General features: G+C 39.8%; 1 protein-coding gene across 1 annotated transcript in view; it reads right to left on the bottom strand.

Annotated features, from left to right (window-relative positions):
• Positions 1 to 4,519: 4,519 nt before the first annotated feature.
• Positions 4,520 to 24,155, bottom strand: part of TRIM33 (tripartite motif containing 33) — a 28,207-nt gene continuing 8,571 nt past the window's right edge. Inside the window, exons 4-20 of the mRNA XM_074163150.1 lie at positions 22,548 to 22,680; positions 19,634 to 19,750; positions 17,060 to 17,174; positions 16,618 to 16,764; positions 15,988 to 16,105; positions 15,298 to 15,542; positions 14,885 to 15,049; positions 13,868 to 14,068; positions 11,935 to 12,067; positions 11,358 to 11,421; positions 10,909 to 11,068; positions 9,516 to 9,859; positions 8,893 to 9,016; positions 7,802 to 7,876; positions 7,042 to 7,194; positions 5,381 to 5,431; positions 4,520 to 5,300 (exon numbers count right to left, since the gene is read on the bottom strand). Of these exons, the coding sequence (XP_074019251.1) occupies positions 5,088 to 5,300; positions 5,381 to 5,431; positions 7,042 to 7,194; positions 7,802 to 7,876; positions 8,893 to 9,016; positions 9,516 to 9,859; positions 10,909 to 11,068; positions 11,358 to 11,421; positions 11,935 to 12,067; positions 13,868 to 14,068; positions 14,885 to 15,049; positions 15,298 to 15,542; positions 15,988 to 16,105; positions 16,618 to 16,764; positions 17,060 to 17,174; positions 19,634 to 19,750; positions 22,548 to 22,680 (2,558 nt within the window). The 3' untranslated portion in view covers positions 4,520 to 5,087. The remainder of the gene's footprint in view (positions 5,301 to 5,380; positions 5,432 to 7,041; positions 7,195 to 7,801; positions 7,877 to 8,892; positions 9,017 to 9,515; positions 9,860 to 10,908; positions 11,069 to 11,357; positions 11,422 to 11,934; positions 12,068 to 13,867; positions 14,069 to 14,884; positions 15,050 to 15,297; positions 15,543 to 15,987; positions 16,106 to 16,617; positions 16,765 to 17,059; positions 17,175 to 19,633; positions 19,751 to 22,547; positions 22,681 to 24,155) is intronic.

The raw sequence follows: 24,155 nt of genomic DNA, 5'->3' as shown, positions 1-24,155 counted from the left end.
AGCTCCAGGAACCGCACACGCGGGAGCTGCACAACTTGGAACCGTCTCCTGCAAGGCCTCACCAGACATCAGGACGAGCAGCACAAGAAACACCAGAGAAAACTTTAAAATACCTGTGCTTCATGTCCTAGGTGCGGATAAACATGACAAATGATTTTATGGGAAAGTGAGCGCAGAGGGGTGAAACCACAGCGTCTGCACTTACGCCCTGAGCCCAGTTCAGCCACCCGTGTGTTCCGTCTCGGAACGGCTGATGCTGCTGCTGCCTCGGGGGGTCACGCTCCAGCCGCTGCAGGTGAAGTCTCACCAAGGGCCTCCCACACTGCCAGGACCAGAAAAGCCTTTTGCCAGACGTGAACAAGCGTCCAATGACCCAATGCAGATGCACAAAAAAGAAACTCAAGTTGAAAGAGTAATTTTTCTAATTTAATAGAAATAACGAAAACAAAATGGTTTTCAAACAATGCTTTAAACTGATCTAATACAACTTCTACAGCACATTCCAGAGCACTTAACAGGAAATATTTACAGGCAGTTAATGTGATAAAGAACCATGTAAAGAAAAACTTTTTTTTTATTACACACCAGCAAAAAACACAGGAACAGAACAATTAGAAAGAGTAATCTTGTTTAAAAAAAGTTAAATATGATTATTCAGATAATACAATACCACAGAAACAGCACTTTTTTGAAGAATCATATTAAAAGACGAGCGGTTTACTATGCGCAAAAAGAACCAGTTCAGTTATTGGAAGCAAGAAATAATCAAAGAATGCCATGAATTTAACCCTTCCATGAGTGTATTTACATATAAAACAGGCTTTCAAGCACATAAATCTTTCTAGGTGTATATACATGTTTCATGGTGTTCTGAACCTAAGAAACACACCAGCCGTCAGACACGCACTTCTCTTTTTTAACTGTAGCTCACGCTCTAGTGAAAGCTGCAACAAGTTGAACTTATAAAATATTGTAGTACCTCTCCTTGTAGAAATTCAATAAATTGTAAAGAAAGCAGCCTCGAGCTGTAAGATCACTCAATAGAAAAGGCCAAAACTGCACTTCATACGTTTCATAGTTCACTTACAATAAAGATACCCAAATTAACTGCTATTTTTTAAAACCAATTCAGATCCATTAGGAAGCACATAAAGTAGGATCCCCGTAAGCAAACACAGGAATTAGATGGAAAAGGTACTGCACACACACTTCGAGAAAATAAAAGAAACCACCACATCTGAAGATACAATGCACATGTTCAATCTGAAATATGTCCGTGTAAACTGTGGCATATACATTTTTTTTAAAAAAAGTACCTCCATTATTTACTCAAACACCTACTTATTAAAAAAATATGTAACTTTCCCCAATTTTTAAAATAAAATGCCACACTATATTGTCAATAACTCCTGCACGCTTTGTTTTTAAAAGCTAGACTCAGTGATACGCATACAAACTTTCCTATAAAACCACTATCCAAAGGAGAAGATTCCCATTGCGCCAATGGGCAACAGACAATGCAGTTTTATTGCTTTTTCCAAGGAAGAGAATAAGAAAAACAAGAAAAAGCCAACTCCCAGTACATCACACACATAGCTTTAAAATACTGTTGTCGTTACCTGAACTTCTAGAGGTCAGCCAATCAACTAGGTTATACACCAGAATGATACGTTTGGGCTAATTTTAAGGACTTCTGTTCCAGTGACTTGCAGAAATGTTTATAAAACATTTCAGTGATGGGTGTTAAATGCGCTGACAGTCGAATGCCATAAGTCACAGCAACGGTGACATTCCACACAAACAACCAACTTCTCTATATTTAAAAGCATTTATATTTTCAAAAGTTTGGGGAACATCCTTTTTTCGGACAGTAACTCTGCCTTATTATACTTCAGGCCACTAAATTCCAGGGCACAGTTAAATGAAATACCTGAACCTATTGAGCCGGTCAAGTCATCACTAATCACTAGTAATTACACGGCAGGATCCCTGCTGAGGTAACCGAGAGGTTCACGAGGAGCAACACTGTACGCGTCCCACTCTTCTTTCAAAAGCAAGTTGCCTTTTACTTCTTTGGATTAACTTAAACTTCAGGGTCATTTACAAGAAAAATTGAGACATGGTCTTTCTCAGAAGTGCTATAAACGAGCACACAGCTCCCCCAGGAGCCCGTCCTGTCCCGCGGGGGCCACAGGAGACCTCAGCCCCCCAAGGGGCTTCCACCATGTCCTGGGGCTGCGCTGATGTGACCCACACTCCCATCCCGGGGCAGAACTGTCACCCCCATGCATCGCACACCCCCGCCCAGCACACAATGGCACTCGGCGACACCGGGGCCTTTCACACAAACTCCATGAACAAGTTACAGACAGTGTTGGCACCAAAGGGCTGCTGTGACCGAGCAAACCCTCCCGCTTCCACCGAGGACCTTTACAGCCTCAGGATCGGGGACGGCATCAGCGGAGCTTATCTATCCTTTAAAATATTTTTTTAATAGAACTTAGCTAATTTCAAAACAATCATTGCATTGTTGTATCCGGAGTTCCAAAATGGGGAGGGGGGGGCGGGTAGGGTGCTTTGTTTCTTTTATATAAAAAAAGGAAACAATTAAGATTTCCTGCAGAGAGTCCAGGCTCCACAGGGCACTGCTCAGGGCTGAGGAGCTGAATGGGGGAGCGGTTCCAGGAGCCCCCCGAGCTCAAGCGCTGGTCATGGGGGGTTCGCAGGGACCCAGCGGAACAGGGGCTGTCATGACCTACAGTGACTGACAAGTCCTCTCCTGTGTCACAGGGAACAGACTCCCCAGAGGCTCTCGGACACTCAGACACCACTCTGGGTGGAACATGGCGGGTCCCAGTCCCACAGCAGCCGGGAGCCAGCGCTGCCCCAGCTCTGCCGGGGTCCCTGGGGACATCCCCCCCAGATGACACCGCACCGGTGCCACGCTCCAGCCCTGGGACCCACCGCGCTGGAATCCGGGACCGGGGCCTAGGGAAGGGAAGGGTTAAAGAGTTGAGGCCTGAAGGTACAGGACCTGGAGTGCTTAAGCGCCATAAGAACAGTAACCCCAATTGAAAAGAATTCACAAAATGTTATTTTCATGATCATTTTAATAATATTCCTTTGCAAAATGAAGCTGAGAAACTAGAAATGCATAAATAGGCAACACACAGAGCCGTTAAATGATCCCTTGTTACTATCAGTGTCCTATTCACACGCGTCATCCTTTCTATGGGCAAAGTTTTGGCTGTTTGTCAATTTAGCATGTTTAAGTAGAATTACTTTTCCTTTCACATACAAACTGGTAAAAAAAAAAAATTTAAACTGGCACTGTGTTAATATCTGAGAAACGGAAAAAAAACCAGTTTAACGTTTGCGAAATCTAAAGGAGTGAACTTGAAGTTACGAATACCTTCAGTCCCCTTTTTATAGTCACAATGTACATATACTTTGCTCTTATAAAAAAGAAATCCAATCTTAAGTGATTTGCATAAAAATTGCTGAGATTATGTCTCAGTTTGATACATTGTGCTAAAATATTTACCTTTACCACTATGGTAAAGCGTATACAACGCCACAGGAATTGTTCAAGCCGAGTGTACCAAAACCCTGGTGATCTTCCACAGACTCGCTGTATTCACACAAAATCTTATGGTATTTTATAGTCTGTCAACTTGAGCTCAGCCAATTACATGAGTTCCCCATCTTACTTTAACAAGATCTATATGAAGGTCGGAAATTACACTTATTATTCCTAGTATTGATTTCTGTCGGCTGTTCAAACCGCAACGCCTTTGTGATGAGCTGTTTTTAAGCAGAGGGGCTGGGGGGAGGCGCTGCAGAGGGAAACTGTTCTCTTTACAATATTTGTCCAGAAACCACTCAAAGCCAAATCCGGGTCTGTGCAAGTGCTTTGTTCAATGGGTGGACAAGTGACCCAGTCTCACCAGATTTACTCCAATCTTTCTAGACATTTCGCTCATAAGCTGCTTCTGAAGAAAGTTCTGAGTAGTACTCTAATAAAAATAAGACAGAACCTCAAAATGAATGTAATGTTAGAAATAGCATATATTACAAATCTTTTTTTGATAGGAACAATTAATAAGAATACACATTAGCTTAAAAACAGTTCAGCAAATGTTGCTGATCTGCAAGAAATCTCAATTCACTATTTACAAATAAGACAAAGTGAATACAGGAAATTTTACACATTTGGTAGTTAATAGGTTATTGTTTGCCGAGTGGTCTATTAGAAACTGATATTTAGGAAGACTGGAAAAAACACCCCAATCAGTTATTACCTCTTCAGTCTATACTTTAAGTACAGAAAATGAGACAATGAACACTGGAGATCACATTCTGCCTCGTTCGGGGGATCAGGGACAGACAATTCTGCCGTGAGCACCATTAAAGTGTTCTGGGTACAGGATCCGTAACAAACACACCTTCCCCTGCTGAGAGGAGATCGCTGCCACCGGATTAGTCTTTCACCTGTCAAGAACTCACACTCCTGCACTCGCCAATTCAGAACAGTTTAATGATTTTTTTTTTTTTTCCTTTTGCTATACATAAAATGTAGTAAAGAAAGTCAAATTTAGATAACCGGATCAACACAGAAGATCAATTATTCACAATACCGCTGAAATGAGATGATAAAAGCAACGACCAACACGCACTGGAGTTCACACACAGAGGGGTCTCGGGGGCGCCGCAGACACAGCACCCACAGGGTCCAGTCCTGCAGGGCATTTTACTGCGCTGTCCTGTCGTACAGGGAACATCCTGTATCAAACCTGCTTCTCTTCAACGTTCATCCACCTCTACCTGTGAGACCAGGATGAGTGTGTCCCCTCCGTCAGGAAAAGAAAGAATATAGCAAATAATCAAGGAAAAAAAAAAACACCAAAAATTTACAATACAGGTTTTTTCCCCTTTTGATGAGAATGCTTTTCTGTACAAGTGTTTTTGTAATCTAATACTGTTTAAAAAGCTACCAGCTTCTTCAAGATGGCCACCGTAGGCATGATAATATTCCAGGAACACTTAAATAACAGTTTTTACAATAAGTTCAGGTCCGTATCATTAGATTACTTTATATGCACTGGTCTCTCATCTGATTTTAGGCGTTTTCTACGTGGTTGTATAAAATCTTCATCGGAGTCCTCAGTTATTTCACCATCATCCTCTTCCTGCTCAAATTCAGGCAAAGGCTGGAAGGTCCTGTCTGGGTAGATCTCTGTAAGTTTATCTTCAAAGTATAACGCAACTGCCTTCCCTGCCTGCGCTACTTCTGAATCAGCCTGTGAACAAAGAGACAGGAATATTCACCCGTTGGAAATGCACATCCCTTCACCAAGTGTGCATGGTCTGAAACGCTTACCTTCAAATTAATCTCTTGTGTTTCTGCATAAACTTGAACAACTTTCATCATCTAAAAAGGATACCAGAGTCAAAAAAAATGAAATTATAATCCTTTCTAAAGTTATGAGATTGTACAGGATTGGATGACTAAAGACAGCCATAACAACAAAACAGTTTGTTATGGACTACACCTCTTTAGTTCTCAAACTTAGCAGAAGCAGGTTTAAAACAGTCTTAGGAGGGTGACATGAAGTAAACAAACCTTCAACAAAACACACAACTTTTCTTTAGAGAGAAGTGCTCCATGAGACTAGTTTCTTGGGGGTCTCACCCCACTTTGATTTCTATTTTTTAAAAGCATATGGCTTAGAGACACTAGACATGATGCTATTACAAGAGCTCAGAGTGATTCATCTTTTGCCATGAGCCAGCATTTCAAACAGTAAGACAAGCCTGAAACACCTTTTTTTTTCAAAAAAACAAAACCAGCAAAACCAAACCAAAAAACAACACATCAATCAGTCCTTGCTCTCTTGTTTTACTCTTGTCCCTAAGAGCTGCAGCACGTTTTCCTCTACAGGAATTGCAACTTCTTCCACAGTGCTCATTAATCTCCACCTAATACAGAGAAATAAGGGAGTCGGGGGTGTCAAAGGCCCAAACGCTTGTAAGCATTTACAGCATTACATTGTTAACCTTGATTTTTACTAGTGTACTTGTGAAACAGTTGAGATTTTAATTATAGGTGTGTGTGCTTCCTTCAATTTACTTCTTCACAGAACCAGAAATGCAGGCCAAACATTGCAAAACTCAGATTACATTTTACAGGACAATACTGGCTGTTTTATACATTTCTAAGGTCAGAAGAAAGCCATTCCCTGTGACGCCTTCTCCCCGGGGCTTTTTGTCATCCTTGCTTTAAGGCATTTCAGAAATGAGGATACCCTCCTATCTCAGCCGATACTCTGTTTCAGCACACCACCACAATTATATTGATATCCAGAATATTTTTTAATAACATTGAGGTAATTTATCTACCCAAATCATGTTCCATGTGTAGGTGCAAATATTTCAGTCATCAAAAATATGACTCCATAAAAAAGTTACCTACTGAAAACTGGTTTTTGTGAGAGTCCATGAACTAAAACACTAAGCCTAGAACTAGTCACAAGGAACACAAGGCTTTTCAGGACTCTGCCCACGTGAGGTTCTAGAAACAGCAGCACATTCTCCGAAAGGGGCTTTTCCTCAGTAGAGGAAGTTTCTTTCCTCAACAGACGTCTGCTGTGTTTCATGATGTGCTCATGAACCATTATCTGCATAGCTTTGGACGGTTTTAAGGACTGCCTGATTGTCTTCATTACCCACTTACTAAGCACTTCTACAATCTGCCTGATGTACAGAATAAGGTCACCCTGCTCCTCAGTCATATGTCCTTACCAGCGACCGCGCTTCAACAGCTCCCTCTGTTAAAGCCTGATCTCCCCGTTTAGCTAAAGCTGAGAGGTAGTTCTATAATTGCATTTGGTTTTTGTTTGTTTTTTAAGTGTCTGATTCGGCATCTGCTCCATAAGTAGAAGTTACGACTGGAAGCAGAGCCTTTAATTGAAGAACCTGTACAACCACGTTGAAATAAATCTTAATCTAAAAGGAATGTATACAGATTGGAAGTTAACATACTTCATTAAACCTTTCACAGTTCTTGAAGATCAACCGGACATCTGCCACAAAATCCTCAGGAGTCTGGTAGTGTTGGGAATGCTTCTTTTGCAGTTTCTTTTTCACCGTAGATAAATCCATTGGTTTCTTTATAATTTTATAGTAGTTTGGTATCTGTAAAAAACAGTGATTTAATCACTACAATGACTACATAGTTCCCAAAAGCAGTTGAATTTCTTCACTTATCAAAACATCAATCAGCTAATCTCATCATGCACTGTATGCACATTCAGCAAGTGAAAACAGTTTCCTTTCCTCAAGCTGTTTAAGAAGTTCTTTCTAACCTTCACTGTCCATCATAGCAGTCTATCATGGCACAGTGATGCTCTTCATTATAGTTACTTCTTTTACAGCTGAAAACAGAAGATTCAAAGCAGTTTCTTTCCTCCTTTCATTAAAAGATTGTCTAAAAAAGCTCTCCTAAAGGATTTTGAATTTCAGGGGTATCCTGAGACATCCTCTTCCAATTCAACAACTGCTAATTTGAAGTATTTTTAAAATCTCTGTTTGAGACTGGGAGCAGAGCCTCTGCATGGAGAAGCTACAGAATCAGCTTGTCGCTCTCAGAACCATGGAATGCCAGATGACTGCCAGAACTCTTGAACTGATCAAGGGGGATGTGCTTCAAGTAAAAGCAGTCAGTTCCTTTCTGAACTCAACTCTAGACTTTTAAAGATGTTATGGCAAAAATAAATCACAAACTATTTTTCAGGAGACTCACCGAGGCTGGGACTGGCTCTTGAAATTCAATGCTCAGCTCATGACAATACAGGTAAAGCAGGAGACGTTCACATTTCTTACAAAGAAATAAACAGCTTCACATTAATATCCTTAATTTATCCTCAGCACAGAAGTTCATATATCTCTATTTTAAATAGATTTGTACTTTAGCAGCTTAGTACTAGAAAATTCAAATGCAATCCCTACAACTTAATTACAAAACGTAAACTTCTTAGGAGAGCGTTGTTGAGAGGGTAAAACACCACCTTAGTGTTCACATAGCAGAAACGTACTTCCTTTTTGCTTTCTTCTTCCTAAACAAGTGCTTGGCAAGCATGAAGAGGGATGCTAATATACAGTCAAATTAAAAAAAAAAAAAAAAAAAAAAAAAGAGAGAGAGACAAACTACAGCCACTTTTGTCCAACAGTAGCTGCATGTAACAGGAAAGGACTGAGTTGGAGACTTTTATTCTTTTCCCCACAAGACAAAATTAAACTATTTGAAACCAAAGCCATAGTGTTTCTATGAACCTGCTGTTGAAATATTTTTCTTTCCTTTCCTTGTAACGCCTTTGGAGGAATTTGATTTGATAATACTCTAACGCTCCAGGCACGGGCTGATTGATAAAGCTAAAAATAATTCTGACTGTCAAGGTCATTACACCTTCTACAAGAACACACTAAATACTTCCAGCACCTCTCGCAGCATGAGCTCGACACACCAACATGCATAACTTTTATGAAAGCTGTATCAAATCTTAAATGCAAGGAACTTCTAATTAAGAACACTGAAAAGATTAGTGCTTGTCAAAGGATGCATTTAAATACAGAATATGTGTTTACATGCAAGCTTTAGCCGCTAGAGGATTACAGTCCTGAGCTAAGGGAGCGCTCCCACATAGTCACCAACACCTGGATACATGGTGACAAGAAGAAAAGTCTCATTTCTCATTTTGGGATTTTTGCAAAAGCCACAACTATATTTAATCTGATGCAGCCACAGCAAAAACATCTTAAAGAAACAGTGAGGGATAGCTAATGTGAGAAAGCACTTTTCTCTAGTAAACAGATTGCTATGGATTTGAGACCTACCCTTTGGTCCACAGGACTCAGGCCTTGAGCTGTTTTCCCTTTCTTGCTGTGCTGCGAGTTGTCACAATCATATTCTACTTCTGGTTTGCTCAGATCTCTGCAGAATGTACATATCCACTCTCCACTAAACAGAAATAGACACAATTATTCCAGATATCCAGGGACAAAGTCTCATCATTGATGACTACAAAGATTATTTTTTTTCATTAGTGCTTACAGATTCACATTGTATTTTAGTGAAGACTTGGATATCCAAAAACAAGGAATAACCCCTAATGCTCAAGATAATTCTGCCAATCAAGGCCATTTTTCCTGCCCTCATATTCCTCTCCCAAGTACGTTATAATACTTTACAACACCTTTCTCATTATGACTTGTAAAATGAACTTTACAAAACAGAATCACACTTTGAGAGACCGTAAGTTTATCAGATAAACCCTGACCAATTACATGCAAAACAATTCAGGCAGGCCTTTGACCCACCAGGTATTTTTGATGAGAAGAAATTGTCCAGAACTAGCTGATGTTGAGGATGAAACACCAGTTTTGGTAGTGTGTTAAGATCTACCATATGAACAAGACTACAGAGCTGTTCTCAGGAACCATTACACTGTTTCTGGTACCTTGGAAAGCTGAGGAGTGTCGGGACGTGGCAAGTCAGGTGAAACACTTTTGGACACTTTTCACAACACAACAGATCCCCTCCATTTTGGCACACAGCGCACCAGTCCTCGTTTGGATCATCGTCTTTGTTATTGCCTTCCCCAATCCTAGCGGACCGGTGCATTAGACTCCGCACTGGGGACTTCCCATTCACCAGGCTGTGTCCGGACTGTTTGCAACTTTCACTTAAATCTGTTGGTTCAGTTTTTACATGATTTTCAAGACTTCCTAATGCTTCTAATTCACTCTCCAGATGCAAGTTAGTGGATAGTGGTGGTGTCAAGCTGCTCTCAGGACTGCTAAGCTGAAATGAAAGCAGCACATGAAAATCAGAGAGAGTCAACTTTACATGGGCATCTTTCTTCATATGTTGGAAGTCAAGAGCCACCCACCCTTTAGAGGTACTATACTCATTTCCCAAAATATGTGGCAAATCACTGTGGAGACCCGAGTTGCATACAATATTGAAAACTACCTTTTCTTAAGTCCATCCTTTCAAGAACAGACTCATTTCTATTGATATATGACACGATAAACAAACTTTCAAGCCAAACACAGTGACAAATTGTTAAAGATATACCTTCGCTGTCACTAGGAAAAATCCTCAAATCCATCACCCTGCTCCCAGTACACAATCCTATGAAATGAAGCATAACTGGGAAACACTGAAAAATACTCATTTGCATAAATACTTTATTTATGCTCTGGCATAAGAACTTCTGACTGACTGGAAGATTTCTCAATGTAATTACATACGTACGAACGTTCAGGAAGTACCTACAATGGGTGACTTACAGCTTTTATTAGTTAGGGATTAAAAGCAGCAAACACACTATACTGCTGGGGATACTTCATTTTAATAGCTAAAGAATATAATAAAGTCCTCAACATGGACCAAACTGAGATTAAGTTCTGTTTTCTACGGGACTGCTTTGAACATGCAACTACCTTATCGTAACGCATAAAACTGACTAGGACTGGTGTGTTTTGCATCCACATCACTAGGTCAAGTCCTGTCCAAATTGGGAAGGGAAACATCTGACACCATTTCATGTTTATTTGTTCAACACAAACCAGCAAGCTACTGTCCAAGTCCCGTTGCCAGCTTATTGGCACCTATGTCACAACCCCCAGCAATTAGCTGCCTTCGCAGTACTACAAAACCAGACAGCTCAGCACTGGAATGGGCCCACACCTCAAGTTCAGCCATACTGCCAGAGAGAGAAACACCTCCCAGTCTTCAGGGCTGCTAACAGAGTATGAAGCTTAAGAGTAAAATTACTTTATCATTTCCAAATTCTTAAACATGCTGCTAGGAAAACCAGAACGTACTGTTGCACAAACTAACTTTACCATGCAAGCACTCCTTCTGCCATCCTCTGTTTTTTCCTGCTTTACTGTTCCTGAGAAACTGCATATCTCTTCCTCTGTACCTGGTTCTTGCTTGACTTTCACTTGGTCAGACTTGAAGTTCATGCTAGTTTTCTCAGCAGTTCTGCCCGAGGAGCCACAGCTAGAAAGATACCAGCATACAAATCAGAGGAAAACTCATCAGAGCAAAGAAATTAAAGTGACCATTTCCTGAACGATTTCAAAGGCAAAGCATGTCAGGACATTTACAAGACAGCTCAAGTTTTCGGGACAGCAGAGAATCACAGTGAGGGGGTGGAGGGAAATCTCTACGTGTTCTTCCATTACTGGGTCACAGCTACATCACAGCCCCATTGACCCATTGCCAATTCGCTTTTTGAACTCTTCACGTCTGACTTTTCAGCCTGGCAGCATTAACATCACACACTCACCTTCCTCTGCTGCCTGTGCTGGAGGTACTGGGTGGCCTCACAGGAGTGTGGGAGTTGGATAAACCTGCAAGAAGCAGCATAGAAGTTGACTTGATACAAATTTCAATTCTTCAGTAAAATAAACAGCTAGTGTTGAGTAACACCAGAAGTGCTGCTAGAATATCCTAATTTAATAATTCACTGCCCTCTCAGTTGTTTGATCAGAACAAAGGTGTAGCACATCACATTAGATAAAAACAGACAACATACTGTTGTTAGAGCCCCAATAATTATTTCAACTAATCCAAACAGTGTGATAGCCCTCAGCCCATTAAGTCCCCAAATTTTATCCACTGACATCCACAAATTAAGCCAAGCAAAGCAGACTATATGTTTTGCATGCAGATTTTGAGAAAGATATTTCTGAAGGAGAGTAAAACTTGAATTTCCAGAATAATTTATTTCTGAGCAAAACAAATTTTAAACAAAATACCTCTTCCCTTTTGGCAGTAAACAGTAGATAATTATTTTTAAATTAAATACCAGAAACATGGACCCATCACTTTGCAGAATCACTAGAAATACCCTTCACGTTTACCTGATGACCCTGGAGACAAAGCTGAAGGTCCTGGGGAGGGATTCATGGTACTCGTAGGTTGTGGGGGTAGGTGGCTGCCTGTAATGTATCTGCTTAGAAGGTTATCCAAATTACTTGAACCAGCATCTTCAAGCTAACAAGCAAAACCAGAAGTCTGAATCAGAGAGGTCTAATTAAAGTTTCTTAATAGGTCCACATCTTTAAACTGTGATCAGTATCTTTACCAGAACTGTTCACTATCCCTTCAAGAATTCAGAAGATCAGCAAACACCATTATCATTTTCATACAGAGATCAGTCTTTCAGAACAGAAACCTACAGCGAGAAACTTAAAGCAAGATTTTTCAGAAGCTCATAAATATCTGAGTTCTGGTACAGTCACAGGTTGCACTTTACTCCAGGTCATTGCAAACTTTTTGGTTCCCAGATGTTCGGTGTGCTAGTCGTACAGATGGCGTTAGTCATACGAACTACCAGATTACCGACACCATTAAGATATTACAGGAAACCATGAACTTGTTTTTCCTTAGCACGACGTGAAGTCTCCTTTCCTCCCATTCACTTTTTACACAGATTTTAGTTTCTATTAAAAATAAGGAAACAGGTACCCTATTACTTTAACTGCTTAAAGCTATTAACTTTCAAACAACACGTTTGAAACACATTGTATTCAAAGTGGATCTTTATGACTGTGCAAGCAACTTGAGAGACTAACAGCTTCCTACCCAACTCTTTCATCAACTAAAATCCATAACAGCTATTATTTGAACAGGTATAACAAAAAGCATCTTAACAGAATTCTGCATTTTCAGTTCACCTAGAAATCGCATGTTTATGTTTTAGACTATCCCACTAACAACTATTTCTAATTTGGGTATCATGAACTTTAGACATGTTCAGCTGAATCAGTCATGGCCAGTTACACTCGTGTTTTGTTCTAATGACTGAACAAAGCTTCAGCACTGCAGATCGGTCACATTCAGAGATGTCATCCCTTTTTCCCCCCACTATTATTACATTAGCAAATTACCTGCAGCCTCACAAGAAAACTGAGCACACAACCCTTGAACACGACTCTCTGTAGATTAAGAGTTAAAAAGTTGCTATGGGTATTACAGCAGACCATCTGCTTGGATGAAATTCAGGTTTTGTTTTCTAAGGTGATTGTTTCCTGTATCATGACTAAATCTCCCATGCTGTATATGGGCATTTCAATGTGAACACCCTATTCTCAAGACGAAGCCATCGTCCTCCCATCCCTTGCCTCCCAAACACTCCTGCAGAAAATGTATTACTTTTACTTTCTTTACCTCCGCTCATACATTAAATTACGCTTCTGACCTCTCCAAACGAGCTTGACTTCATCAAAACATCCCTCAGATTGTGTGTGGAACTATCAGCTGAAGAGTTCTGCAGAAGCTCACCAGATCCAGCGCTGACGTAAAGACTGGCCCCCTTTTACGATTACAGCCACACTACAGGGCAGTGCTGAGGAAACGCCAGCAGAGAGAAGCAGGGCAGTAGGACACCTCTTCTCTGTACTTACTGCATTTGATTGTCACGTCTGGGAACATCACAGAGAAGTGCCAGGCAACTTTAACTCCGAATAAATCACCATTCATGGCACTGAACATACGTAACTATTCAACTATTCTAGTGATACCTTCCCGTGCGATAGTCTTGGGGAAGAAAGGAAGTGAACACAGGACTTGGGATTAACGGATCCAAGTATCAATTTTACTACAGGACAGCCATTAAATACTGACTAATCTCAAGGTTAACACAGGTGGAGCAGGTCAGCCCAATATAGTGAAAATAGTTGCATGTCCAAGTCAAGGGCTAAAGATTTTAAGTCTTTGACTTTAAAACGATACAGAAAGGAAAGCATATCATTACTTCACCCATCGCATAAGTGCCTGGTCTTCTCCACTGACCTGGATGGGTGGGATGTCCGGCAGGGAAGGTAAATTCTCTGGGTTTGTTACAGAAGGAATGAGCTCGATTGCTGTAACAGACGGACTTGTTGGACCACGGTTTGCACTCGCCATTGTTGCTGTGGTGGGACTAGTTGGATTAATGGTGGTGTTGTGCACAGAGACAACTGGAAAAGGCCCCGCGTGGCCAGGGTTAGAATGCTGTAGGAAAAGAGAAGAGACCATGACTACATTACGGACAGACCAGACAGTCACTGCGCATAGAACTGCAACACGTGCATTACATGCTAGTCCTCAACAAAAAATTGGGGGGGAAGAACATATAAACTCACATTTCTATCAACATAACCTGACAGCACTGAATGCAAAGCAACTGCTATTTTTATTTCCTTGGAAAGAAAAAACAGTTTATGTGGCTAGATATTTAAATATACAGTACATCTTCCACCAAATTATTTTCATATACAGTTATATTTTCTTAAAGCAATTACTTCCTCCAAAGACAATTTCAGAGTCCGTATGTCTGTCTACAAACTTTTTTTTAAGAAAAAAAGTGACTGTTTCAAGTATTATAAAGTCATTTATGTTAACATTCATTGTCAAGAATTTTTATTCTTAAAGGCATGCAGAGCTTTGCACCATGCTTCAGGTTTGAATTTTAAAACACTTTAGAATTTGGTTTAATTAAAAACCCTCAACTACACCACTTTGCACTTCATTATTCCTGACTATTCTCTAAGAAACCCAAAAGCTGAATGTCACTGCAAAGTGAAGAAGGAAATATTTTCTTTCCCAGAACTAAATGCAATACGAACATTAGAATTCATTTTCATTCTTAACATTTGAATTTTCTTATGTTCAGCAAAAAAGTACAGTATGCAACATGAAAAAGCATATAAACGTGTGTAGCTGTGCATTGTAAGTGTTGCAGATAAACACGTTTACAGCTGGAGGTACCACCGATTGTAATGAAAGTTTGGCACAATGGCACAAATGAAGCGTGTACACAGGATATACTTGTCTTTGAAGGTGAGGCTGCATCATGGAGTATTGTTGTCCATTGTGGCGTGGTATTCCTGGTATACGAGCAGCATTCTGAGCCATTCTCATCTGATGTGCTTGGAAAGCCCCACAGTTCATGTTACCCCTCTGCATGGTCTGCATGCTGATCAACCTGGGAGGCTGCAAGGGTTTTTGTTTTTTAAAATTTTTTATTTTAACATGGAAAAAAGAAGCCAATCTCTTTCCACAGTAGTAGGTTTACTAGTTACATAACATCAAGAAAAGCCAATAGTTGTCACATTTAAAGTATGTCAAATTTCAAAAGATTTTCACCTTTATAAACTGCTTTGCAAGATTACATTTCATAGGGCAATTTTAAGTCTCAGTGTTATGGCAAAAGGTGAAATAAGAACGTAGGAGACACTTACCTGCTGCTGCAAGACCTGCTGACTGCTCTGCCTGGGAACGGACCCTGTCGGCTGCCCCATCCTCATCTGCTGCAGCTGCTGGTGCTTCTGGGCATACACTTGCTGCTGCATGTGCTGAAGCCGGAGCTGCGCCAGATTGATTTGTCCCGGAGCTTTGTTGATGTGGTTTGTTCCTGGAGGAGTTTGTCCAACCACTACATTAGGAGTGTAAGTAGGAGTTGGTTTATTTTCAATGACAAGGTTACCTAAACAAAACAAAAAAAAGAACTAGTAAGCAGTTAAATCTCCATCATCATGCTAAGGTTGATAAATGTAGAATATTCAGATGTTTCTAATTCAGTTTCCTTGGGGACAGCAATAAAGCAATTTAAGTTTGAAATTTTAAGTCTCTTTTAAGAACATGTAGTCGTTGGAATCTGCGTGTCATTGAGGTTGAAGAGTTTTTGTTCTGTTTCCTATATAACTTCCCCTGCCTGCCCCAGGTTCCTAGTCAAACAACATCTGAAGCTCTCTTCTGGAGAGCCTTGCTTTTTCCTACTTCACTAATCTCCAAGGGTAGCAGCACTCAAAAATTGCTTGAGGAACTGCCCATGAAGAAATAGTGTCGGTTTTAAACCGCTACTTATACAATGGAAAGTTTGTTTACTGTGCACATAAACCTCCTTGAATGGATAAACACAATTTTCTCACCTAAATTGACGACGTTCTTTGCCCAGAACGTAGGGTCACAATGGAAGCGAATTGCTCCATTGGCAGCTGGGACAGGATCACAACGTGCCTTTAAAATATGACGTAACTGGAATGTTATCTAATGGAAAGCAAAAACAAGAGTGTTGATGACAACGAAATAAAGAATGGAGAACGTTAAGAAGCATGCATTTGCCCAGTGAGTTTAGACTGCTGATCACCAGCAAGGACTGGCAATAGCACATTTGGCTGGTAGCCTGGAAAGTACTCAATTCACCAGGAAAACCATCCACTGTATTACTAATTTTTTACTCAACTTGAAGGATTACAGCGAAGTACTGTTATACAATAATACTGCTTCTGCAATGACTCAAGTGAAACACTGAGATGCCTTCACAGAGCTTGACCCCGTTCCTTCTACTGTCAAGTCCTTAATTTACATATGAAATGTGGTGTACAAGTTGGGAAATTTATCCCATTATTACAGAAAGTTTTGTTTTGTTTTTTAAATGAAGCACAAACAACTCCTTGTCTCTTCCTTGGATATAATCTGGTGAAGCTACACAGTACTTAGACAATTCTTTGACTAAATGCTCCTGCCCTGCACAGCCCAGTTGGAGGACACTTCCTTACCAGCCGCTTACTGTACAGCAAAGCAGTACTGCTGCCGCTTGCAATAGCCCAATTAGTGAAGTTCATCACATGCTTCACTTGTCGTGAAAGACCAGTGATGTCATTTTGTTGTTGTATTAACTTCATCTGTCTCTCCTTCGTGACATTCTACAAAGAAACAAAACCTTTATTACAACGCAGGCTTCAGATTTATGAGGAAAATCTAAACCCCTGTCACAGTTCTTAGAGGAAAAGAAAAATGTCACAAGCCAAGCAGCTTATACTAATGCTCATATCCGGAGTGGCGAGAACCATCAAGTAATAATTCTCTGTTATTCCACTCTACCATTTCTCTCAGAGGTATTAAAGTGTAGGAAAAATCTGTTTTCAAACATAGAATGTGAGTTCTCAATCGGGGACTGGAAACCGTGAAAAACACTATTAATTTTTCTCTTAACTGTACCTCAAGGTGCTGTAAGAGAGATTTTCCCTTTTTATTGATTTCATTGATGAGGGTGAATATAGCCACTTTGATTTCCTGTTCTACTCGTTTGTTAGTTTCATTTACTTCTTTTATCCTAAAAAAAAAAAAAAAAAAAAAAAAGATAAATGTATTGTCAGGCAGTCGCTCTAGACTATGCTGCCAAATACTAAACACCACAGGCATCTTCCTGCCTTTAAGGAGTGAAGGAGCAATTTCTGTATTGAAGAAGCTCCGATAAGCACAAAATTTATAGCTTGTTTGATTTCTAACAGAGAAATCATCATTAATTAATTTTTTCAAAGAAATTGAAAAATTTCAGTTTTTGGAAAAGAATTAAACAGTCTGGAATCAATTAATTTCTCAATTAACAATTGGTGTTTTACTTAAAATAATATGAAACAGACCTTGTGGTTTATACACTTTATTTATATGTTTACACATACAGACATACCCAGCCAAGACCATGTGTGTACATACACATAAATATTTATCTCCGTACCATGTCTCTTTCACTATAAAGAATTTATATGTGATGCCTTAAACTTTTATGCTATTGCATATTAACCAGAAAGGAAGTCAATCCTGCACTTCAGATGGATCCCTCCATCTCCCAAAAAGAAAAATCTTGTAAGAAAAAGGTTATTACATACCTGCAATTAATACACAATAAGGATATAAACATTTCACTAACAATTTGCCTGACATCAGTCTACAGTATTCTCTTGTGCTTTACTACTACTGCCTTTCAGTTTTTTATACCTCGCATCCCTTCATCACTTCCATCACTGTCCTTCTCCCTCAGTTTTAGTGTCTTCACTATTTTCAACTTCTTCAGACTCAAGAAAAACATCTTGAGCTTTGTCCAGAGAATTTGAGATACAGCATTTCTTAAAGTCCTTTTCTAAAGGGCTTCTTTGCTACCGGATCAAGCATCTGAACTTGTGACGTCACTCATCCTGACAGCATCACAAGACCAACACTCATTTGTCTGATAACGATCTTCATTTTGGTGTCAAATGCCCTTTAAGGCACCTTAGACACGTGCTTTTTCGTGACAGCACAACCTGGTCTTTTACTCCAAAAAACATTCAACCAACCCTTCATTAAGTCCCTAGGGATCCGTTCTTGGCTTTGGCACCGAAGAACCATCCCAGGAGGCAGCTGTTCCTTCAACACCATTTTACACTTCACACTCCCACACAGTGGCAATTTCATACCATCTGCCAACACTGACAACATTATTGTAATACACATTTTTTTTCATCTGCTGATGTTATGGTAATGGATTGCGCACCCTACACTTCAGGGTAACTGAGCGGCATGTCAAAGAAAACTAGTGTCCCACTTGCACCACCCGTTTGGCTCAGCAGATAACCATGATCTCTATACAACCCAATCACAGGCTGCAGAAATTCACTGAGTTTTCAGTGAAGCCAGAAACTCATAGGCAAAAAACCATTACAATGTGTTACTCATATATGCACCACCCAGTATGGGCCTTGAATTCTTATCAGAGAACGTTTTGTAACAACACTACAGATTGTCCTGCTTCACAATGGCGTTCTCTTTTTGGTCCCTTCAAAGAGCTCCACGCTGAATCAGCACATAGAAGCTTCCATTGCTTAGATCTTCACACATTTCCCTCTGTCACGTCGTATGTTCTCCTTCCAACTCTTTTTTTTTTTGTTTTGTTTTAAATGTACATGGTACCACCAGGAGTTAAAAATTTGCACCAGAACTTCTCCTTATATCTTTGGTACACTTCCTTCTACCCTTGTACTTCCCATCCCTGACCATCTGTCATTTTGCAAGTGACACAGAAGTTGCAGAAGGCTCACAAAACCACCAAGAATCACGGTGGAATTCCCGGACCTGCAGCACACCACGCACCACCAGTGATCAAAAGCCAGCAGTGATCATGTGCGCTCTCTCTCTCTCTCCATCTCTATATTCAATATGACACTGAATTAAGGGAACGTTGGAATTCTTAAGTTAAATTACCTCAAGAAGAGCTTGTCTTCCTTTCAGGTAATTGCACTAAGTTTTGCCTGCCTAATTAAAAAATAAAAATAAAATCCTATTCAATTTCAAAACAAGTTTTTGTTACACAATTATCAGAGGCATTCAAATGAAACAAAAATATTTCAAGAAAAATTTATTTATTTCTACAGCCAACACTTCTGTCACCTAGACCTGAACTTAGCGGAAACCATAAGACAGATTTGTCTTGCCTTTATTATTCTTTTTTTTCTTTTTTTTTTTCCCCTTCCCCTCCTCCCCCATCATCCAAGCATAATAAATGTGTCACATCTTTGGTTCTCCCCAAAGTTGCCATAAAAGACGTCTTCTTTGACATTAGTTTCTTGTAACAACTTCCAACAGATGCACAGGATTGTAGGGATGAAAACATTACAAAAAGTAATTAAGTCCAGTACAACTAAAGATACAGAATCAGCTAAAATGTAAGTATTATTCTAGTCCCAACATTCATCTTACTGTGATTCATTAAAAAGGCAATGTAATAATAACAGTTAATCATTTTGGGGTACTTACCTATTCTGAACTTGGGTAGCTGCAAAATTTACATAGTTCTTCTTCTCAAGAAGTTTGGCCAACAGGTTCTCAATTGCACCCTTCTGGTTCTGAAAAGCTTCTTCCAGAAACTGATACCTTTTCAACAGGCAAAAGATGACATCAATTACCAAGGAGCAACGTGCCGAAACTAAGCATTCTCAATTTAGATGTAAAGCTACAAAATTTTGAAAAAAATATGACAAAACACAGAAAAATCAAACTATATGCATGCCAATCAGTGTGCACAACATTTCAGCACTGATAAAACCCTCTGTAAGTGTCCAGAAGACTGAACCTCTGTGGGTCACTTCTTAATCTCAACCACACAGGAGACAATGCCCTGTGTCGTTCCACAAGACAGCAATCTATGGAATAACCAAAGGAGATACCAGAAACTTCAGAGTACAACAAATCATTTTGTTAATGTTAGATGAGGAAAATGCACTGATAGCTTAAACACACGTTAAATGATACAAAAAAACCCCACTCTATTCCAGAAAATCAGTTTTTCAGCTGAAATTATACTGCTCATATCTGACTGAATTAGTTTAATCTGAAAGAGAATACTCCTATTAAAAAAACTTAATTTTTATAATTTTTTCAGTACTTCCAAGGGAAGAACATCTTTCCCTTCCAAGTCCTTCAACCAAACAGCTACTTTATCGAAGGCACCTTTATCTGAAGAGTGCAAGTAGCTACATCAAAGGAGAATAACGAAGTCAGTTGCATTTTCCTAACATACTATGCATCACAAGAGGAATTAACAACGCAAAAGCAGCAAAACGCCCATGTTGAAATGGAAAGAGGAATTAAGTAGCTCCAAGAGTTTTCATCTTTTCTGATCGACTGCTCAACTATCAAAGATTCCCCCCAAAACCCAGGATTCCTGTCAGTCACTTGCCACTTCTTGCCTTTGCAGCAAGTAAACTTCATGCTCTGAAATAAAATTTGTCAACAACAGGGAAAACTCAGGTTCCCAGACTGTCTTCCCTTTTTCACTACACTAAATCCCAACATTCAAATTGGCAGAGAACTCCTACAACTAAAGTGAAGCATCTTATAAGCCACATCAGAAGTAACCCATACCATCTCCCAACCACTGCTGAAAAGAAAGTAGTGTCATCTTTTATCCAATCTAGGAGAACATTACAATCTAATCTAACAGGAAAAGACTTTTGGGGTATATGATCAAACTGACAGTAACGCTGCTTTTTGAGTCAAATTTCTCAGTTACGATAACGAGACTTGGGCAAAGAGAACTCTATTCACAACAGAAACGACTCTGCTCCTGTTCATTCAGTTTCTACCAGCAACAGACAAGTTCCAGCCGCAGGAGTTCAGATGCCTCAGTCTCAGTGACAGAAGGGTGCTTTTTCTTTTCCTTTTTTTTTTTTTTAAAATATTGTATTGTAGTTCTAGCTTCCAAAACGGGCGGACAGAAAACTACCTAAACTAGAGGAATCACGTGCCATTAGACTGCTAAAAGAACGTCAGCTTTCTACAGAATCGCCAGCAATTCTTCCATGTGAAATCCTGAACTGAACACTGGACCACGTAGCTACTGAAATGGTGATTCCTTCTCCTTTGGTGCAAACTATTAGCATTTTAGGTAAGAAGTAAACAGGACATTAAATTCAATTCTTGTTTCCACTTGGCATGATTTTCCTTCAACGATTTAGTGAGCTTCATAAAAACCTCAATTGTACTTCGTGGCAGACGAAGCAGTCGCCCTAATCATCTGTAATTCACATCTGCAGACAGAACGATTTTTAACAAATATTCTGCAACAAATTATGTTAATAGCAAGGTATTCTCTTCTCTTACTGGAAAAGAACAGGTAAGTAGAACAAGATACATCTGTTAATCCGTTAGCATCATGCACAAAACAGATGCAAAGAAATCAACTAGAAAAAGTCAGTGAACAAATCCTAGGAGACCGCGCCTTCTGGACAAGAGTGTCCTTCAGGGTATTTATGATCAAGGCTATGAAAGAACAAAGCAGGAATACTCAAGGTTGTTAATATTTTAATAGCACTAATTTCAAAAGTAAAAGTTCTCCATTAGGCTGCTGCAGCAGTCTATGAGAGTAATCACTACTCTGGGAAAAAAACCACTAAATTCAATATTGCAACATACTGTCAAGCACCTTCACAGAGAGGTGTTACGTGTAGAGTGACTGGGAAAAGCTGTGCTGCAGTGGCTGATAAATACTTTTTTTTCCCCAGATCCTCTATCATAACACTGCAAAATACTTTTTCAACTATCCAAACAACTATATGACAGAGGTGCTAAAAAGCAGGAAGTTTTAATGTATCTTAAGAGCTTCCAACTTTTTCTAGCAGCCAAGAGAAAAGTAAGCTCGAGTCAAAACGCATCATTTCTTTTTACTTGGAATAAGGCAACTTTCAACCAACTAAACCCAAACAATTCTTCCCTCTACTAGAAAAATATATTAATCTGAGGCAAAATTTATACCTTCCTTTACAAAATTACCCTAAATTGAAAGACTGTTGCATAATAAAATATGCCCTTTCAAAAAATTCCCTCGTCCATGACTCACTCTATCACTTTTGCTTCTTTAGAGCACAGGGTGCTCGGGGCTGTGGCGATGTCTGTTCAAGCCCTGGTCAATGCCAGCCCAGTCAACACCTCAATCCCCCTGAACTGCCCCAGACCACGGTGTTTGGAATCTGCTCCGGAGACCCTTGACAAAGCTCAACCCACCGATCACTTTAAGTTCTTAGCACTCCACACAGGTTCTCCTTTAAGGGATCGTTTCAGTCCAACAGGGAGTAAATACAACAGTATTTAGTGACACAACTGTTTGACATCAACGCCATTCCACGCTCTGCGAAAGCGCACCACAGGAATTAAGACATGGGAACATTTGTACCTGTGTTCTTTGTGCTCCAGTAACTGACAGTCTCTGCATGTCAGCCTGTCACAGGTTTCACAGAAAAGTTTTAACTGCTCTTGTTTGTGGACAGGACAGAAAACAGGACGTTGACCAGATGCTCCCACGGCCTCTGTTTTTAAAAATAAACCATTTTTGCATTTTAAAATAAAATTTAGACAATCTGAAGAGCAAAATTACTAACTTCCAAGCTAAGTAACAGCCAAGAATTCAGACAAAGACAACTACAGACCCGTTCTCACCCTACAGGTACATGAGTACGTTCTCACTGAAGTATTTACAGTGCCAGTGGTTTACAGCTGTTTGTGCTTCATTGCATTCAAAGGGGAGGAGGAAGAGAAACTCCTCTCCTGTCACAAACACTCAAGAGACACCAGCAAAGTGTACACAAACACCAGGATCCTGTACATGTGTTTAAACATTAAATTGCATGCAATTTCACTTCTGACACACTGAAGAACGAATGAAACCTCACAAACTTTTATACTGTCAAACACCCATAGGTTTTCTAAATTATCACTTCAAAACCTTTATGACCTCATTAAGTCATATGCAACTGAAGTGGCAAATGCAAAGCAAACATTGCCTGTGTTTAGAGTTACTTAAACCCCAGCTAAACTACTTAACTTTTCCACTTAAGTAAAGAACAGATAACGTCAAAAACCAGCTCCAAGTTTAATAAAAAGTGCTGCACAGTCTTCTAAAGATATTTTGAGCTCAGCACAGAGGAAAGCAGCCTTTGGAACATAAGAGAGGTAAGGTTCAAAACGTGAATGTCTTCCTCAGTCTCCCGCACTTCTGAAGCTTGTTATACCATGCAAGTTATTGTAAAGAAAAAGAGCTCATGAATCTGCAGCTGACACTCATTAATAGAAATTTAAAGTCTCCAGGGCATATTTTAGAGTCTAACAAGACAGACAAGAACAAGCCTCTCTGAGCAAATAATGCATAGTCAGTCATTGCCCACAATCAAGAGAGTTAGGGGACCGCTGTCCATCAGGTCACAGAAGGCTGTATCCTTGCCAAATCCCAGCACATCGACTGCACGGGGGCACATACCCCCAAAAACACCAACTCACATTTCTGATAGAGCTTACTTTACTGGAACAGCCATTTTTTGGCACCTCCCCGCTCAGGTTATTGAAGGGGAAGCAGAGCTACGGCATCACCTTGACAGTCACAATATTGCACTCCTAATGAAAAGCATTGGTAACTCTTCCTAGGGCCCTGTAATTTCATTTCACCTTAAGGGTTTCTCATCTAGAGGATTAATACCTTTAAACTTAAATAGGTAATACTTATTATTAAACAATACTCATTAAGACATACAGAGAAACTCCTCCAAAAATGAAGTTTATTTGATAGAACAAGTGAAATAAGATCATTGTCTAAAAGAACTAAGCTCAATAGCAAACTTTTTAACTACTAGTATAAAGTTGATGAGAGTTGGCAGAAAGCAAAGCAGTGTAACGCCTTTGAAATGGCACAACGAAACAATCAGGAAGATCTTAATTTATTTTAAATGTAGAAAGAGAGAAAAATGTCAAGATCTCCCTTCCTCAATATGATCAGTCTTTATATAGATCC

The sequence above is a fragment of the Numenius arquata genome, chromosome 24 (genome assembly GCF_964106895.1).
Source record: "Numenius arquata chromosome 24, bNumArq3.hap1.1, whole genome shotgun sequence".
Lineage (NCBI taxonomy): Eukaryota > Metazoa > Chordata > Aves > Charadriiformes > Scolopacidae > Numenius > Numenius arquata.
The sequence above is the reverse complement of the archived record's forward strand: the minus strand, read 5'-3'. Positions and strand labels throughout refer to the sequence as shown.